Source organism: Malaclemys terrapin, chromosome 2, assembly GCF_027887155.1.
Source record: "Malaclemys terrapin pileata isolate rMalTer1 chromosome 2, rMalTer1.hap1, whole genome shotgun sequence".
In the NCBI taxonomy this organism is placed as follows: domain Eukaryota; kingdom Metazoa; phylum Chordata; order Testudines; family Emydidae; genus Malaclemys; species Malaclemys terrapin.
In genome coordinates, this window is record NC_071506.1 from 200,087,994 (window position 1) to 200,101,654 (window position 13,661).

Here is a 13,661-nt window from a genome sequence, read left to right on the forward strand (position 1 = left end):
GAATAAATGGACACAAATCAGACATGAAGAATTGTAACATTCAAAAACCAGTAGGAAAGCACGTCAATCTCCCTGGACACTCAGTAACAGACTTAAAAGTGGCCAGACTTAAAAGTTCAACAAAAAAACCCTTCAAAAATCAGACTTCAACAAGAAACTGCAAAACTGGAATTAATTTGCAAAGTTGACACCATCACCTTAGGCCTGAATAAAGACTGGGAGTGGCTGGGTCACTACAAAAAAAAGTAACTTTTCCCTTCTGTCGATACTCACACCTTCTTGTCAACTGGTGTGAATGGGCCACATCCACCCTGATTGAATTGGGCTTGTTAGCATTGAACCCCCCACTTGGTAAGGCAACTCCCATCTTTTCATGTGCTGTATTTGTCACACCATGCATCTGATGAAGTGGGTTATAGCCCATGAAAGCTTATGACAAAATAAATGTTTAGTCTCCAAGGTGCCACAAGAACTCCTCATTGTTTTTGCTGACACAGTCTAACACGGCTAGCCCTCTGAAACCTATAGGAAGAGAGAACATAGTATTTACAAGATAGGGAACTGTATTCTCAAAAACAGTGGCTCAGTTAGAGGATATAGGAGCCACCGTACATAAACCAAACATGAGCTTCCAGTGTGATACTCTGACAGGGTAAACAGACTGCCGTAGACAACATGACTAATACCACTTTCTGGACTATAGTGTCTATGCTTCCAAAAATGATAATTTGGAGCAGGCTTACAAGAGCAACAAGACTAAATTCTTGTCCAGGAAACACAATGCAAGAGGCTACAGCAGCACAATCAGTTTATTGAATACAAAGTTAAGAGGGAGCTTAAGTGCAGTTTTTATGTACCTATACAGGGAGATGATGTTAGATAGGCCTTTAGCACATGAAATCTAATGGCTGAAAAATTAAGTCATGCAAATTCAAACTGAAAACAGCATAAGTAGACATATATATAAGTAATATATTATACATACACACACATATATATACACACATACACACTTTATATTATAATTGGCAAGATATGTAGTAAATTTTAGAGTTTTAAAAATCAAAATGGGATGTCTATTCAGTCACAAGTTGGGCAAAAGGCAGGAATTCCTGAATTAAGTGCTATGGTTTGGGATGCAGGTCAGAATAGATAACTAATGGTCCTTTCTAGCCTCAGGAGGAGAAGAAAAGCAAAACACCACACACACCACAATTGAGCTGTTCCATAAAGTGTTAAATTGAGCAATGGGCATCTACCTCTGATTAACCATTTACTTATTTAAGGCACTTGACATCTTGGTAATTTACTTCAGAGACTGAAGCTTTTAACAAGTTTCGTGCATGTAGATTCTGGTTTATCATGTTACTTATGAGTGCTAGAATTATGAAACATTCACATGACTATACAAATCAAGAGGGGTGTAGCTATAACAAGTCTACCAGCTCATAGAGCTATGAGTTATCCTAGTAAACTTCTTGGGTCTGATTATCTAGTTAAATATTTTTTCCTCCTGAACTGTTGTGGAACTACCAGAGCTCTAGAGAAGACAAAGGTGTTTGGAGCAGGGAGATCTATGTTCTGTATGAACTGACAAGGTCTGAGCATAACAAGCTACTTAAAATTCAGTGAGAGGTCAGAGATGACTGACATTCCAAAGTCATTGATTAATAGCCAACTAGCACAACAAACCAGCTACAGGGAATATGTGCTGTGGAAGAAGTTTGTGTCTTGCACTACACCTGTCTTTCCTTAGCAGATCCATAGTTAGCACACAGAGTATTTTTGTAAGTGGTTCTTACATTCTCTTCATTTAATGGAAACAGCTGTAATTTGATCTTTTCCACCCAGAAGCTAAGAACAAAATTCTTAAATCAACATTGAAGTGGGAGAAATTATATAACACCAAACATACATAGAATTCTACACTCCGAATGTGAAAAATGCAGAATTAAAATTTGACATGCCAAGCCACCATTGGCATAAGATTTGGTGATTATACCTAACCCACCCTCTGACAGAAGAAGATTTAGCTAGCAACACTTCTCTTTTAGAATTTGAGTCAGAGGCAACAAAACTGTCCAACGAAACGTCCAGTGTTGGAATCTCAGGGGTCTGTTTGAACCTCCTTTGCCAAAAAAGGGAATTTTTTTCCTTCAGCTGTCCTACACGTGTAGGGTTTCTTGCATAGTCTGTTGAAGTCCCCAAAAGTAAAATGCAACAAAGCGATAGTTATAAGCCTGTATCTGAATCACTACTGCCTAAAATGGCAGTATAGAGAAGTCTGTACAAACAGGCTGTTCAACTGATTTTCTGACACTATGGAGTCAACAAGGTGATTTAACTTAGACATGTCAAGCTGGTTAAGTACCTAGCTGAATCAAATACACTTCAGAAAGCTGCAGAGGAAGATCTAGTGTAGGCAGGGTCTATTTCACACGGACTTGTATTCTGAACCACTGCAATTTTGGCCCATAGCCACACTAGCACAGTTCTGAGCCATTTAAATTGAAATGTCCTCTGCATCTCTCTTCCACATGTCTCTGCTCAGCTCCCAGAATCTACTGCATCTGAGATGTTTTGAAGTACCCCAGTAATTTGTTCTATTCCCATACATACTGCCACCAAGACAGTTCAGAGAGAGGTATTTTAACTTGGAGTACATGTGTAGTGACATGGCATTTTACAGCCATGCCAGGATTAAGTAGTTTTTAGGATAATAAGAGAATTTAAGAGTGGTGTTAGGCTCAGGTCAGGTGTACCCAAATTTAGAGTTAAATGTATTGGATGTATGAGACCGGTAGCTGCAGCAGCAGGGATGCCAAGACATCTGCAGAAGTTGTCCCTTAAAACCAGAGTGCTGGGGATCATTTAACTGTTAGAACTATATGTGCTCTCTGAATAGAGCACTACAGTCTCCACATCTGTCGAGCTATCATTACATAAAGCAGCAAGTGGATATTGAGTTTTTACTGCATATAAAATTCTTTGGTTCAGGAACTGGAAAAATCTGAATTCTGAAGAGTTGTTTTGTCATTAGTATTCTCCACTGAGGATTAATCTTTCAACTATCCTAGACCTAGTTTTCCTACAGGAGAGGGGACCTCAGGGAAAGTCATGGCTGGACTCCTGAAAGACACTCTGACAATCATCCCCACTGTTCTATTCTCTGAAGATAGAGAAATTTAGTTTTCTGAAGTCTTGACCTCTGAAAAGAAGCACTGAAGTTGGGGTTACAAAAAAAACAAGCTTTGAAGTTAGCACAGAGTTTAGAACAATATGGTAGGAAGGTAGGAAAGTAAGTCCAATTGCTTAGGTGTTTACTAGTACAGACAAACCATCCCTACATTAGGCTTCTGCTTCAATACAGTAGTCAGGAAAGAAAACCCACACATCAGTGCAATTCTGTTAACTTTATTGCTTAAAAGCAATAAGTGAGTACTTATTTACAATTTAGAGTGCTTTATTTCAAGTGTTCCTTTCATTTAATATTTTATATGGTGTACTCCAACTCTTTACAGTGTTACTTCTTACCCTTTAACTGTGCATAGTAGCTTAGAAAGATTTATACAAAAAAAAAAAAAAGTTACTTATGGACTCATTTTAAAGATTAAGAGACATGCAACCTCAGTATGTTTGTGTTCTTCCCCCAGCATTTGTAATAATCAGATTTTCCTTTGCATTTGCAATAGTCAGATTATCTTCTTTTGTAGAGAGACCTCTTTGATCCACACCCTAAAAGAAAAGAGAAAAATTGAGAGATTTAGTTTTTAACATATGCACTTTCCCTTCACTGATGCTTGTTGTAAAGTCTTCCTTTAAAATAGGCAACTAGCAAGTGAGCTATACTATTGCAGGAAGTAAACTAGGAGTTTGAGACATACTGAAGTCCCACCAGCTCTGCAGCACAGATTCTGGATTGTATAACACTAGTACAGAAGATTAGAAATTGATTATTTTAAAGATGGTTTGTTGAACCAGTTAGTATAAAATTCCTTGCATTATTGGTTTGATATTAAGTTCTCTTATTTCATTCCTTAATTTTGGTGCAGGACTATCAGGAATACATAAATGCATTGTAGAAACTGAAGACGGCAGGCTGGAAAAATAGACCATTTTTGGCACTAGCAGGGAAATACAGGAGGCAGTTTGGAATGTACAAGCTGACCGAATACTCCTCCTAAAAAGGATCAGGAGTGAAATGTCATCACTGTGCACATCTTAAGTCATAGTTAGGCTTTGGGACCACAATGATTTTGATTAGTCAGGCACTTGCTCCTCTGAGCTACTGTTTCAGACTGCAGACAGATTCAAACACGCCATTGGTTTATGCTGTTCATGTTAGGAGGGTTTATTGTGGAAAACCAGTTTCAGGTGGGAGAGAGTTTTTCCCTTCATGGTATTCCCTACACATGAACAATCTTCTTCCTCTATTTGGTCAAGCAACTATGCTCTCCCTCACCAAATGTCCCATAGGAGAGCCTCACCTCTTTGAGCTAGCTTCTAATAACCAGGGACCTCTACTCTTAACTCACAATGCTTTCATAAAGTCACATTAGAACATATTAATTAGTATAAGATTAAAGACCTTGGAATTAAGACATGTGCCAACTTAATTGTTCAATCACTTGAGTTTATTACATCTCTATTTTGTCTTTAACAATAAAAGTCCCTGCTCCAGAGCTTATAGGGCATTAAAAAAAAAAAAAAAAAAAAAAACTATATTACCATTAGTGTGATATGAAATGCCAACCATTGTTTTTTAAAATAAAAATTTGGAAGCCTATAGTTTAAGGACGGAAAGATGCTTCGTAGTAGAGAGTAACGGGGTCAAAAAGTTCTTTTATGACCAAGTAGTAAAGGCGTATCTAAAAAGGTACTCATGTTTGGAATGTAGATAATCCAAGAGGGGAAAGAAAAAAACAAAAAGAAAGACACACAGCAGTAAACTTACAGTTACTGCTAGAACATATCTAGTGTTCATGGCATACAATAGTATGCTAACCTTTGTGTGCACTGGGTTTAGGCATTTCCCATACTTCAATGTCTTCTGCCTCACATCTTGTGTCTCTACGTTTGTAAGGGGGTTTGCTTATCCTTTTCCTTTTTGGTTTATCCAAAAGCAGATTACCTGAATGACCAAATAAAAGTAGCATTATTACTTTTTCAAACAATTCAGAATATTTAGCTTTTACTTAAGACAGGCTCTCACTTAAGTTTATAGTATTTAATAACTTTTACTCTCTTTCCTGAAGCAAGGATTCTCTCTTCCCCACACACTGTTCTGCCACTCTATACAATTAGTGTGTATCAACAGCTATAACCAACATTTTCTAAAAGCAGTGCCTGCATAGGTGCTAACATGAGGTTTAGCTGTAGAATTCACTTGTCAAGAGAGTAATGAACTGCTGCTGAGGGTGCACAGAAGAGTTATGTCCCTAGCTAGGACAGGGTTCAAGTATCTTAACTATGTAGCAATACATTGTCCTAGTAAAGACTGCATTGATACAAGGCATCATTTCTTGCCACATTAAGATATACTGCTGTAGCTTTAAAATAAAAGTTTTGTCCACCATAACCACCCCAACTCTCTATATATGCAGACTCCCTCCCCTGCAGAGCAACTAGATTTATAGATTATCTGAGCCACATCATGGAGTAGCAAGACCACAACCAACATGTATTTCCTTCAAAGCAATAGGTTAAATATCCCACCAAAATGGCAAAGTATTCTGCTGAAAACAGTTTCTTTGAACATTTAAGGGAAGAGGATCTGAGGTGTGACAAGAAATCAGCTGTACCTTGTTCTTTGCTTTTGGTTGGGGATGATAGGCTACCACATATCAAGCTGGCAAACTTGGGTTTAGCACCACTTCTAATCCAGTACTCATCAGCTGTCAGCCCCATGTTTTCCTTTAGTAACCTTACTAATTAAAACATATTAAGACATTGGAATAATATCAATAAGCATCTACTGTAAGCAACATTACCATACTGACTTGTTACAGCTGACCTACAATACAGAGGCAAAATGTGTAGTCCACTGAGGCCAATATTTGAAGATTTTTTTTAAAATCTAATATTTATATGGATACCAATCACTGGTAGCTGGGCCCCCGTTTTTTTTTTTAAATGTTGTTCATTAGACTCAATATGCATGTTTATCATATTGTACCTTTATGTATTACCAAATTTGATAGATAGTGTGAAAGGGCTGCAAAACCTCACATGGAACCAATTACTGCTTGATTATACTAGTATATCATGGCAATTTATGGCAGTGCTTTTGAAGAAAGCAAGAGCAGAATTACTGTAATTAATAGACTGATCACTAGCTAGCTAGTTAGTGTCACAGGAACTCAGTTATCTGAAGTTGACTTTGCTTGTCTTTGTTTCTAACTAAAGGAAATATTCTCTCCCAGGCCAAGAGGAGTTTAGCAAAACTTTAAATTGTGCTAGAACTGTTTAGTTGTCTTCAACAAGTTAGATTAAAAGGAAGTTTATCTGAAGTTTCAATATTTTGGTTCTCCTGCAGAGGTTCCTCTAGTTTTAAGCAAGCTAAGCAACTGCTGAGGGCAGCAGACTTGGCCCAACCACTCCTCTGTCATAACAGAGCAGGTGGCTGGGCCAAACCTGAGTTGCATTATAAACCCATGTGCCAAGTTACAACACCACTCACTCAAATCTGGCCTGGCCATTCTCCACCCCTCAACTGTAGTCATCACAGAGGAATAGTTGGGCCAAGTTTGAGGGGCAGCACACTGACTTGAGTGGCCTCTACACCCCTACTATAGATACAGGAAACATGTTTATATCAGCTAGCGTCATCAGTTTATAAGGTAGTTCCCCCACCGTAGCTGAGCCCATTTTGTAACATGGGGGTATGGTATAGTAGCCATTGTTTACACCAATTTAAGAGATTATATTGCCCAGATGTCATTTGACAGTGGCAAACAAGAGTGACTTCCAATTAATTTAACTTGTTAAATAAATGAACAAGTATTATCCAAGTCAAAAAGATTAAATGAGGATCAATCCACAGTGTAAGTGGTTTACTAGCTGACATCACTTGAAGCTCAACCTTGGGTAAAAAAAAAGTTCTACCTCGTCTACTAATATTAAAAACTTCAAATTTAGCCTTAGTCAAAAGTTTGCTGGCTATGCACAAGGCAAAAATAGAACAGAAGAGTGGCCACACTGGATCAGACCAAAGGTCCATCTAACCCAGTATCCTGTATTCTGACAGTAGCCAATGCCAAGGCCCAGAGGGAACAAACAGAACAGTTAGTTATCAAATGATCCATCCCTTGTCGCCCATTCCCAGCTTCTGGCAAACAGAGGCTAGGGCAGTGGTGAGAAACCTGTGGCCTGCAGGCTGCACATAGCCTGTCAGGGTAATCCGCTGGCAGGCCACCAGACTGTTTGTTTAAATTTGCATGGCCGCCCACAGCTCCCATTGGCCGGGAATGGCAAAATGTGGCCACTGGGAGCTGCAGGCGGCTGTGAAAATGTAAACAAACTGTCTGACAGCCCACCAGTGGATTACCCTGATGGGTCGTGTGCAGTCTGCAGGTTGCCCACCACTGGGCTTGGGACACCATCCCTGCCCATCCTGGCGAATACCCATTTATGGGTGTATCCTCCATGAACTTATCTAGTTCTTTTTTGAACCCTCTTATAGTCTTGGCCTTCAGAACAACATCCTCTGGCAAAGAATTCCACAGACTGACTGTGCGGTGTGTGGAAAAAAAAAAAGACTTCCTTTTGTTGTAGTAGGTTCACTATAGTTCTTTAACTAAAGACCAGAAGAAGTGCTACAATTCTTTAAGAGTCACTTAGGAAAGCGACTGTATTCTCTCTTTCTTAGCCTTCACAGTTTTAGGGAATACAGCTAGCACTTGGAATTAGAGAGAGTTAACACATGCTGCAAAGTATTCCGAATTATGATCCCACAGCACTTTTATCCCAGTCATATTAACTCACCTCTTGAAGACTTCTGTGAAGTTCTCTTATGGTCAGATCCCTCTTGTTTTGCTGTAAGCCTCTTTTTTCCATAGTACCCATAATCACTGTACACAACCTCATCCTGTTCCTTCTCACTTGACTTAGGAGCCAGACCAGTGCGTTCACAGAACCCACTCTTTGTTTTTATTTTCTCCCGAGCAGGCCAGCTAATCAAGTGAGCTGGTATGGCATTTTTAGGTGGTTTCCAAAGCACCCTCTGGCCAATCGGTCTGTAGAAACTGCCTTTACCAGAGGTGAAGTGTCCATATGGAGTGGCTTCTTGAAAGAAATATTCAACTTCATCATCTTCATCCTCGTTGTCACCCTCTTCCTCTGCCACAAAGTATTCTTCAGAGTCTTCAGCCTCTGACAGAGACAAACTCTTAGCAGCTTTTTTCTTTAGGGAGTAGATTTTCTTGTGACCAGAAGTTCTAGGGAGGACCCCAATCTTTCTACCTCTGCTGGCCATCTTTTTAATCTTCACTTTTGAACAGCTTTTGAAGTTCTGGCTATTGACAACATTGGTCTGCTCCCTTCCTACCACTTCATCTTCATTAAGGGAGCCACCACTTCTAATTTTCTCTTTCTCTGAGCCCTCTGTACTTTTTTGGAAAGCGTACATGCTCTTCTGAAGCACATAATCAGGGACAAAATAAGACACTGGTACATCATCAGTCGATGATCCTTCATCTTTAGAAGACGACATTTCATCAGAAGACAGACTGAGTACACTTTGACGTTTCCTTTGTGAAAGACACATATTATAGTTGTAGTTAGCATCCATGTCATCCACGCAAGCTAGCCAGCTGTTAGAAGGAACATACTTCTCCACGGATTCTTCACACCATAAGCTTTTATCCGTTATCTGACTTACGTTGGTTGGACTGTGGCTCTGATTTAGCTTTTTCTGCAGTGGACTTGAGTCATGTGTTATTTCCGTACTGGATGGAAATAATCCTGCTTGCTGATCAAGGTTGGACTCCTCTTCAGAAGTTTTTGAAGCAGCAGATCTTTTCAAACTAGATTTTTTAAACAATGTGTCCTGCCTTGCCACTAGCTGATCATTACGAACAGTTCTGGCTATCTCAGCAATTTGCATTGCCCTGGCTTCACCTAGAGGAGATTTTGCCCTTTGGCTTGCATTTCCCGGCTTTTCTGCACCTAGTTTTACTTCATTATTTTGGAAGTCTTTTTCCTGTCCATCTTCACCACTCTGCTTCAAAGAAAGAGCAGTTTTTCGTTCATCTGAATAAGAAGCGCATGACACCAATTCCTCCCCTTCACGAGGGCTATATATTACCCCTTCACAAGAGCTAACAGAAAACAAGTCACGTTGCACGATATTCTCTGGGACTGGTTTACCACTTGCCACATCATACAAAGGAATAGTTTCCTTAAAGGACTTCCATAGCTGAATTGCAGGCGAGCCATTTCCATACTCTATTCGGACCTCTTCTTTCTCAAAAGCATAGCTCCCTGAAGGAATGTTTCTATACTGTGAAGAGCTGGAAGACCCCTTATTTTGAAAGTCTCTTTCTGGCACAAGAGAAGATCCAGATGAATCTTGTTTCACTGAAGTAGTTTCAGTTTCTGTACCCATACCAGAAGAAACACAGCCTATATTTCCTGCTTCACAGCCTTTAGTTTCTGTCCGGAGATCCTGATGCTTTTTTGGTTTGTTTTCAGGCTGTCTAGGATCAGTCTGTGTTTCTTTAGTCACTGTTCTTTTCCCAGGGCCACTATAATGTCTAAACCTTGTTGCATGATAAAACAGAGGAGAGGGTGGGGGAACATTAAAATAAGGTCTTCTGTTAACTCTTGTGTGCATGGGATGTTGTGGAACAAGATATCCAGGGTACTCATGTAGTGCAACAGAATAAAATGGAAAATATGGATTTCCACTTCTGAAACCTGGAGATATTGAAGAGGGAAAGGAGAGAGATATGCATTTGTCTATATAAACTGCACTATCTTCTGAAATAAAAGCGGAAAGTCATCAGAATCCATTAGGTACATAGGAACTTCCATGCTAGCTCACACCAGTGGGCTATCTAGTTAAATATCCCACCTCCAACATTGTCTAGTACCAAATACTTAAGAGGAGAGTGCAAGAACTCCATAGGTTGGCAATTACAGGGTAATATGCCTATAGGTTACATTTCTTCCTAATTCCTGAAGCATGAACTTTAATTTGCCATGCAAACTGCTGGAGCTTTTATCTATTAAGTTATTGTCTATTAGAATGCCTTTTAAAGAACAGCTCTAACTACAGTTAGAAATTCAATTAATATATGCATTGGCAAGCACTTATTGAGCAATAGTATGTACTCTTAAGGTGTGTTGTGAGCATTTTAATAAGATCATCTGATGTTCACTAGAAGTTTTCTACTTGAAACTATGCAGCCTCATAAAGAGTCCTGTGGCACCTTATAGACTAACAGACATATTGGAGCAGAAGCATAAATATTCACCCACGAAAGCTTATGCTCCAATACGTCTGTTAGTCTATAAGGTGCCACAGGACTCTGTCGCTTTTTACAGATCCAGACTAACACGGCTGCCCCTCTGATACTATGCAGTCTTATATTAGCCAAGACTAATCAGAAAGCCATCAATACCAACAAAAAAAGCAATTGAAAGCCTATTATGGAGTCAGATTTATACTTGCTAGAATTTATATTGCTAGAAACAAGATTGAAATAGCTTTACTTGCCTTGTGCATTTAGTTAAGCTTCAGGCAGAACGTTCTCAACTCTGCCTTTGCCCTGCTATTACAGTACATGGGATATTTAAAAAAATCCCACTCAATTTTTAGAAACCTCCATATAGTCCCCCCCCCTCGTTCATTGCCTTAAGGCAGTGGGAGTTTGGAGGATTTTGTTGTACAATTCAATGAAGCATTTGCAGTTTCTCTTGAACCCGAAGTTGTTCCAGCAGCAACCCCACCACAGTAGTCCCTGCGCCTATTAGGGATAATGTGCATTATGATGTCATACTTCTGATAGGATGTCAAAGCAGTAGTTTAGTTTTTAGCTAAAAATCTTTGTAGCCACTGCCAGACAATGCTCAAGTGACATTTTCCTCCACTTAATATCCCTGACAATGCAGGCTTTGGCATGGAACCTTTTAACAGGCACCACAGTGAGAGAAGTGTCCCTAACATGAAATTGGTTGGAGACTGGAAGTTGACTGACAGTTTCTATCTCAGCTCTGCCACACTCTTCCTGTAGAACCTCGGGCAAGTCAGTCTGTTCATCAGTGCCCATTCTCCACAAACAGTAAATATGAAAAGGCACTTACCACACAAGGGTACTCATTCGATATCTGTTAAGGTGTCAAAACCAGCACTATCTTACAGTTCAGCACTGAGTTATGTCAAGGTTTCTGCCTTGACTGAAGTTAGCCAAACTGACTTTACGCAACATTCCTCATAGGCAAAGGATATAGTAGTGATCCCCTTTATACATGTGCTTTCCTATTGTTGCCAGTTGCAGAAACTGCCCGCTTCTGTTTCCAAACTCTTCCTAGAAACTTACTCTTCTTGTCCAGTTCAGTTGGTGTTGCCCCACTCATGAAACAGACAACACCAAACACCAGTTTACAATATAGCTGAACAAATAGACAAGGAGAGCACATTTTAAGAGAGATGCCTTCAGTTTATACACTAATTCTAGGCTTCATGATATTGGGGAAATACAAAAGTTACACAACAAATAAAAGGAGCTTTAACCTAAAGTTTGCATTTCCTTCACTCAGGTAGTAATTCAAAAAGCATATTTTCCTCAGTTGGCTGTTATTTTGCCTTACCTGGGGCAGGTACACAGTATGGATTATATAGATGACTAAGGTACCATGGATTTGGGAAAGGTTGTTGTGCTGTTGGCTGCGCATAAAAAAAGGGTCTTGTGTGGTTTGTAGAATATGGTCCATTTTCTGAAGCTGGAGCAGTGTTCATTTTTTAAGCTGAAAGACAAAAAGTTATCAGGATTTGCTATTTTAAAACTACCCAGGGAGAGGACAGATCACATTTCTAAACAAGTCATAGTATTGCAGGGATGAACAGACTAAAAAGCATCCAAGTTAAAAAAATAAAATATTCTCCCACACCCATGCAACTGACTCCATCTTGAAAATTTTCACTCCCGTTCATTTCTGCCCCCATTAGGAGAGAAAATATGAAGTCCACGGTAATATCTAGAGATAGTAAACCTGATTTTTCTACCAAGCCAAGAAGTTTGGCACTCAACTGTCATTTGTCTCACTAGGCAGCCACATGTGCATAAAGACGGTCTTGCTTTTTGTCACCACTTATGAGCATATAACAAAAAAAAAAAAAACCAACAAACAAAAAACCCACCAACTTCATCCATTCTTCTCTAAATTCTTGGGTGTTTATTTTTTTAAACCAAAACAAAACCACAACAGAATTTTTCTCTTTTCTAGATGAGCAGAGTTAAACCTTTTTATAAACTATATACCACCAAGCCCCTCTGAAACAACCTGCACAAAAAGCACATTGCTGTCCATAATTAACTTACAAAGCGGTAAAAGAGGGGTTAGAAAGTAAAACAGTTGGCACTAGCTGATATGAAGTGAGGCAGACATTTTGAGGAGCTAAAGACTTCATAAAAGTAAATGACAAAAGTTGAACCAACGACCTGTTACGGATTGGTACACAGCTCACTCCTCAGGAGAAAGAAAAGCACTCAGGGGACAGTCCTCTTTCCTTCAGATTCCATCTAGAACACAGTTTCAACACAGATTAACTAGCCACCATGAACCTACATGCTCTTCTTACTGCACCCATTCTTCTAGATCAGACACCCAAAAGGCTAGTTTGACCTTTGAAGAAAGCAAGCCCTACAAAGGTAAGCTATTCCTCCCCCATCAAAGTCCTCCCAAAACTAAGGTCCATGCTGCTGCTTACAGCCCAGCAAGAGACTAGCCCCGCCTTCACCTCACCTTGTTTATGGAACAGAACGACCACTTTCCACTCCCTTCTCCACCTGCGGCTCATTTAACAGTGAGCCAGGGACCTTTTCCATCAATCAATGGGAGTGGTAGCCAATGGAGGGAGCAGGAAGAGCGGCAAGTGTTCCAACACCCAGGCAGAAGATTCCAGGAAACGGGTACCCCAATCCTGCAAACACGTCCATGCATTTTATTTTCAATCTGTGTAAGAATTGTGACCTAACTCATGTAGATCGCAGGCAAAAACAAAATATGATCAGTCCTGAACTTAAAGTTGCAGTTCAAAACAGAATCTTTTTGTGAAAAAAATCCTCAGAAAGCATTAAAAAAGTTTGTCAAATTTTATTTATTGATTTTATTGGTCACTGTTAATACTAACAAAAGTAGGAGACTAACGATTTTATATGTCAACACAGAGAATTAGACAGCTGAAATTCACATCCCACCTGCTTAAGCAAGGAGGTGTGTCTGCTCCAACAAAATATACTCCAACTCTTGAAATGTATGAAAATTAATGATAGAAAAATGATTGGGATCCCAATCCAGCCATGGGTCTTTAAAAAATGTGGGGATTCTAACTGTCACTTCATTGAGACATCTCAATGAATCACAGAGCACCTATCATTCTTGGCAGGGACAGTGAGAGGAAAAAGAGAAGCATGATGTGAGGATGGAGAGATTAACTC

The 13,661-nt window shown here is 39.6% G+C and overlaps 1 protein-coding gene across 1 annotated transcript; it reads right to left on the reverse strand.

Moving 5' to 3' along the window:
* Positions 1 to 832: 832 nt before the first annotated feature.
* On the reverse strand, positions 833 to 13,279 carry LOC128831101 (uncharacterized). Its single transcript, XM_054017212.1, has 6 exons — positions 12,663 to 13,279; positions 11,812 to 11,967; positions 7,984 to 9,915; positions 5,802 to 5,927; positions 5,006 to 5,131; positions 833 to 3,735 (listed from the first exon to the last, which is right to left on the reverse strand). The coding sequence occupies exons 2-6, from the start codon at positions 11,957 to 11,959 to the stop codon at positions 3,698 to 3,700; spliced, it is 2,370 nt and encodes a 789-aa protein (XP_053873187.1). The 5' UTR covers positions 11,960 to 11,967; positions 12,663 to 13,279; the 3' UTR covers positions 833 to 3,697.
* Between the last annotated feature and the right edge of the window lie 382 nt (positions 13,280 to 13,661).

What these genes read in the sequence shown, in the direction of transcription:
- LOC128831101 (XM_054017212.1), bottom strand. Translation starts at nt 11,959, where the DNA reads ATGAACACTGCTCCAGCTTCAGAAAATGGACCATATTCTACAAACCAC. An exon ending in AACCAAAAGCAAAGAACAAG is followed by an intron (nt 5,132 to 5,801) that starts GTACAGCTGATT and finishes TTGGTCATTCAG; the next exon opens with GTAATCTGCTTTTGGATAAA. An exon ending in TAAACCCAGTGCACACAAAG is followed by an intron (nt 3,736 to 5,005) that starts GTTAGCATACTA and finishes CTTTTCTTTTAG; the next exon opens with GGTGTGGATCAAAGAGGTCT.